General features: G+C 31.5%; 1 protein-coding gene across 1 annotated transcript; it reads right to left on the reverse strand.

The window, feature by feature from the left end:
• Positions 1 to 1,326: 1,326 nt before the first annotated feature.
• Positions 1,327 to 4,535, reverse strand: LOC111640396. The gene is made up of 4 exons (XM_023386405.1): positions 4,458 to 4,535; positions 3,274 to 3,507; positions 2,520 to 2,654; positions 1,327 to 1,930 (listed from the first exon to the last, which is right to left on the reverse strand). The coding sequence occupies exons 1-3, from the start codon at positions 4,502 to 4,504 to the stop codon at positions 2,591 to 2,593; spliced, it is 345 nt and encodes a 114-aa protein (XP_023242173.1). The 5' UTR covers positions 4,505 to 4,535; the 3' UTR covers positions 1,327 to 1,930; positions 2,520 to 2,590.
• Positions 4,536 to 6,520: the final 1,985 nt, after the last annotated feature.

Raw genomic sequence — 6,520 nt, forward strand, 5'->3', positions numbered from 1 at the left:
AGGTCAATAAATTGCGTTTATTGATGAGTTACTGCATTTGAGAATATTAATATGAGGCTCTCCATAAATTACGTTCACATTTTTCTTCAAATTTTTACTCCCCCTTCCCCTCTTGTCCCAATTTTTCCAAGTTTCCTTAACCGAAGAAGGGGTTACGCCCGGCCATCCGGTTATACCTACTTCATAATTAAAAAGCAGATAAATCCCTATATCGATTTTTATTAGTCGCTTAGATCATAAATGATATTATACTGTGTAAATGCAAGAATATCGAACACATTTCTCACCCCTCGAAGTAAATCGCCTTGGAAACTGGACATTCGAACTCTGTCTAAACCGACCTCTGTCCAAACTACCGTTCATAACAAGTTTCATCTTTCTTTGTCGTTTCTTGACGAATTAATAATTAATTAATTTACTAGTGTATACGTGTTGTCGTAATTTTTGTGTCATTTAAAGTGACCAATCCGTTTGCTATTTAGAATTCGATTAAAATGATATTTTTACAGTTGCAAAGATAAATAATTAACTGTATATATACTCACTAGTCAGTATTTTAATTATATATGCCACGTATACTGTCTCTGATAGAACAATATATACTGATATTGGAAATATGAACATTAAAAAAAAAACTGTTCTTTTTGTGACACGTATGTACTCGTAATCAACTTGTAATCAACTTTTAAATACTTTATACACTGATAAATTGGAAGTGGGTAAACATTATACAAACTTGTCTAGAATCTGGCACAAAGCTACACCACTCCAATTATTCGACAATACAAGCTTTTCACGTTTAATTTTAAACTAAAGTAGTAAAATAACGACAAGTTTTTGTGATCTTGAAATAATTGGAAGCAAAATCAAACAAAAGTGTTTATTAGACAACGAAAAGTATTTACAGAGACAATTTGTATTTTTTTAATATTATTATTCTAGTCGCATTTAATCATTTATCAAACTTTCTTTGTATAAAGATGATTAATTTAGAAGTTTTGAAAATTGATGCAATGCCAGAACTGTGGAGAGAACATCTTCCCGAAGCATTCTTAGATTGATTAAAATTCCTTTCTTTTGCAGCTGCACTATGCACGCGTTTAATTTAATGTGATTCGAATGAATCCATGTTGTTTCCTTGTCGATAATTTTCGAAGTCCTTTCTCTCGAACTCTCCGAATGCTTCTTAATCATAAAAGTTCAGGATCAGAATCCGTAATCTGAAAACTACAAACAATGCTTAGTTATATTTATTTAAAATTTGTTATTTCTTAAGAATAAATCCACTTACCATTTCATGAAGTGTATCTTTTAATATTTCAGAAATCTTGTTTTATTTATTTTTCAAAACCGTGTCTACTTTTTCTTGTTTTGTTTGGTTCAATGTCACCACTTGGTGAATTTATTGACACTTGGCAAATAATTTCAACATCAACAAAACAAACAACGGACACAATTATGGAAAGCCGAAATTCGGGTAGACACAATTAGAAATTCAAATTAGAAGAGTCACAATCAAAGTAAAGACAAGGTTCGAGAGGACGCAATTGGAAGTCAAAATTGGTGAAGTCACAATCCAGTTAAAATCAATAATCGAGACGTCACAATCGGGATATAATTAAAATTATAGTCAAAATCGGGATAACGTCAAAATTAAGGAAGTCACAATTGAGTTAAAGTGCCATAATCGAGATAAAGTCAAGTTCGAGGAAGCCACAGTCGTTAAGTCCATATAATTAGAAGTATTCAAATCATTCTCAATACAGGTGAGCAATTCCATTAATCAAGAAATATATTTTAAATTTCAAATTTTTAAATTTTTTTTAAATTGAAAACGAACAAACACAAACAAAACAATAAACATAACAAATAAAGAAAACAGTGTATGTACACTGCGTAGAGATGAAAATCTCTAAATTTCTTCTAAAATCTGTGAAAATAAAATGAAAATAATCAATATTTTTATCTAAAATATTCAATTATTTAAATAATTTTTAAATCAGTAAGTTTATTTCCTTCTAAAAACAATTATACACGAATCAAGCGAAAATTATTCAGTGCATAATTGTTAATTCGCTACTATTGTGTCATTTATTATGATTCAAATATATTATGATTAATTTGATTACTTTAGAATCTTCGTGTACTCATATTCACATAAACTTGCTGAATATTTTAATCTTTACTCCCATTTATGCTGTTACTTTCCTATGTTACGAGACTAGTACACTTTCAGAATATATTTCTGTCGATACTTGGACAAAAATATACATATACTGTATATATGTATTTCTAATGCTTTAAAAGCCTAGCCTAGTCTGTCTATATGTAAAATCTGAATCGTATGAAGAACATAATGTATCTCCATGTTAATACACGTTTCCTGTTCTCCTGTTACCTGGCCATTGTGTGTTGGTGGTACATTGGGGATATAAATGGTGTTTAATTTATAAGTTGATAGTGGAAAATCTCGTAAGTGCTGAGTATAAAATATAAAAATATTCCGATTAAACACTTACCCGAGACGAAGTCGGACGAAATCAAGCAGATAAATCCTATACTTGATTCAATGATGGAGAAAAAGAGATCCTTATTCAAACTGAACGTATTCAGTTTCTCCAGTCTTCATGTTTTTCCACACCTTTTGCGCTGATCTGGAATGTGAAAAACAAGTTTAAATTATTTATTGAAAACCTATATCTGAATATGAATTTTATCAAAACATATCGAGAGCGCAATATCGATGTTCGGCTGTATTTATGTTGATTAATTGTAAATGTTATATTATATCAAATTGAGAATCAAACACTGTTATATTTATTCATTCTAAATGATAATCTTTCAGCGATATTTTAAATTCAATTTTACTATTTTAAAAGCTTTATAATTATTGGGCTGCAATTTGGAAAAATTGTACTACAATATAAATTTCCTGTATAAAAAATTGTAGCCCGACATTGTGATTATGTCACAATAAATAATTGCTCGTTATTATTGTTTTCATTTGTAGCTTATCTTTTCATTGGATTAGAAATGAAACTAGTTTGGTAAATCTCGATGTAGCGCCAAAAATATAGGAAAGTTATGCCATTCTCATAAAAATTACGAAGGTTTCAAGCTCAAATCTCTGTGTACATCTTAATACTGTGTATAATTGTTGCTGTTTGAGATACTTTGGATTAGCATCATATTGGATTCAGTGAGAATTGTAACGGCGAACGAATGACTGAGCTAAATCGAACTTTGTTTGTACTGACATATACAGAAACTTACCTCTTGACTGGTTTCCATACTGCCTTGAAGAAAGATCCGGCTTTTTTCAATGCCTTTCTATCTCTAATAGCACATCCAATGGTATATCCAATAGAATAGCCAATATTATATCCAAAACTATTCTCCGTGCTATCCTCTTGCTTTCTGAAGTCTTTATTCACTTCGATCTTTGTTGGAGGAACCATAACGTTATTATTTAATCCATGCTCCTCCTTATCTTCAACCAATCGCCCACTAAAAGTGGAAAGAAAAAATTTACAATGCAATAAATACTTGCAAAATTAATAGAGAAATTATAATACATTACTTGGTAATTGTTTTATCTAACCTTTCGCAAAATTTTCCATTATATAAGCAAATTATCGCTTAGAGATTCGCGGTATTAAAGTTATTAGTATTTTGTGTAATGTGGGCCACCCGTAATTCGAATTCAAAATTCATTACTTGTATGTAATTCTTCTCTCTGAGATTTTTCGGTTTAGTGCCAATCTCTCAAGGGAACACTGGTGCTCTATCGAATTTTAATTATATATAGAGGAGGTGCGTGTGACTTAACGATGGACCCAATAACATCACGACAAAGATCCATAATTTTTAATGGAGTCGAAGAATATGTAGCCACCTGTACCTTTTCTACGTGTAGATAGGTATATATATAATTATCATCATTGTGTTACACATATGGAGTGACCATATATTCATTGCCTAAACAAGGAGAGTTTTGAAGAATGAGTGAAAAACGTGTCTAAAAATGATTAAACTTAATTTTAAAAATTCAGCAACGAGTTGCTTAACTTTCTCCGCAACATTTGGTGGCTTCATCTGTTATGATATTTTATTAAAAACTTTTTATATTTTTAACTATTGTGAAATTGTAAAAAGCTTAATTTTGGTAGGAATTTTAAGGGTAGGAATGGGTTTTATAAAAGATTTGTAAATGCTAACAAAGAGTAAAATTGTCATTAGGTCTGACCCTACTAGAGATAAGACACATGATCCCTTTTATCTCCCCAACCCTCGACCTTTAATTAACAACCAAAATTTAATAGCATCGATTTTCTTAGTACACAATTTAAATTTAATTAATTATCATTTGCACCGAGCAATTTCTTTTTAAAGCCATTAATTTTTCGAATAACTTTCTTATTTGCATAAATATCAATAAAACGTAAAAAATTTATTACCCCAAAGGTGAAGGCAAGGGTCGATAATCGCTAGAATCAAAAAACATTTTTCAATCACTCGAAATCGCACTCTTCGCAATAAAAGAGCAAAACAATGAAAGATCAATTGTTGAGTTTCATTGTTACGCGTTAATTGAAGAAAAAAATTTTAATGATTAATTTTTTTTATTTTTGAATATTACACACAGACAGGTGTGCAATAATAATTAAAGAGTGATGATCGTGGCAGTAAACGCCTCGGTTCACCTCTATGAAGGAGTCAGAATCAAATTCGGGCGAGCAAGTCTCCAAGAATTTTTCATGAAAGCTCTGTCCCAGTTACATTGAGCCCCGTTCTTCACCATTGTGGGTATGGTCCAACCCCCAGTAAACAGGATTGAAGGCCTTTTAGAGTTGCCCAACAGTGGCCGAGTGGAAAAACCACTGAACATTTGAAGTTTTTCGATAGTTTGCGCCTGGCCAACAAGCTGACAACATAGAATTTTCCGGGTTTTCTTTATGTTTGTAACACCTAAATAGGGGTCAGTTTTCCATCGAACTTTCTCCCGAGAGGCACTCCTCTTTTCCTGTCGTATTGCCATATACAACTAATGTAATTCTTTTTAATGTTCACATGGCAAAAAGAGTAATATTATTAATGACAATAGCTACATCTGAACCTGCATCTGTGCAATAGTATTACTGTATGCAGTATTGCTGTTGAAGGCAGTTCATTAATCAATCATTTTACAACTAACTGTTATTCGCGATTCATATTCAGTATTTCAACAACTATAGTAATTCGTATGTAACACCTACGGCTGAGAATGATGAGAATTACTGAGAATCAAACGAATTATATTCAATTTGATCAATTTTCTGGAACGTTTACAATCGTTCTATAATCGAACCAATAACAAATTTGAATTTAAAACGGTTCGAACATTTGGTTAAAAAATCGAAATATTTGAAAATATTTATAACAATGTCTGAAGTATTATCAATTTAATACACCTAAATACTCAATGAAGACTAAACTTAGTTGAAAACAAAAAATCGCATATAAAATAGTACAGTAGAAGCCGTTTTTCAGGTTAAGTGTTAATCTTTTCCTCTGCCTTCGCGAGGGGAATTTCAAAAACTCTTTCTTTAGTGTGCGTTTTCATGACGTACCGTAACTGTTTACAAAATTTTACCTCTTTAGGTTCAGCGGTTTTCTCTCGGCGGTGATGAATCAATCAGTTAGTCAGTCAATCACTCAGCCAATCAGTCAGTCAGTCAGGACAAGTAATTTTGTATATTTAGATTGTAGAAAAAATGAAAGAAGAAAAAGGAAAAGCAAGATTTATAAAAAAAGATAGAATCTTTCTTTAAGAGACGGTATTTTATTATAATCTAATCGATTTTAAACAGTATTTTAGACTTACAAGAGAATCTTTTGAAGGTCTACTTAAAAAATAGATCTAATTTTAGACACAAAAAATTACTGACTTTGGAAGACGACCTGTGTCTCTTTAAAAGCAGTTTTTATGCTGCTTATGGACGTTGGCAAATCGAGAATCATTCAGGTTTGTTTATAATGTATGAAATCAGATACAGTAGGTGATTAATTAACGAACATAATCCGTTCCAAGACTTTGTTCGCTATCCGAATTGTTCGTTAACCGATTATCGATTTACCATAGGTTTTTATGGGAATTTGATTAATTCGTTCTGGAGACCTCAAAAAATAAAAAAATATATACTTTCTTACTACATTTGTTTATATGTAACTAGCTTACCCGTCGCGCATTGCTGCGATCTCAGAAGAAACGAAATTCAAGCAAACTCGTTATGATAAAATTCAATTTACATTTTATTATTTTTATTGAAACTTATTATTATTATTCATTTTCATCGGGAAAACATTTCAAAGTGTCGTTTCAATTCTATTTATTTATTGGAGTGTTAGTGGATACACGATATTTTTTGTTTTTCCCTCTGGTGTGTACACGAATAAATCGGAAGGTTTTTCGACGCGTGAGCCGGCCACATACAGTTGTCCATGCGAGAAGCACGGATTCTCCAAATTTAGCCCACACACT

Source organism: Centruroides sculpturatus, unplaced genomic scaffold, assembly GCF_000671375.1.
Source record: "Centruroides sculpturatus isolate CEXI.00-Female unplaced genomic scaffold, Cexi_2.0 scaffold1128, whole genome shotgun sequence".
NCBI classification, from domain to species: domain Eukaryota; kingdom Metazoa; phylum Arthropoda; class Arachnida; order Scorpiones; family Buthidae; genus Centruroides; species Centruroides sculpturatus.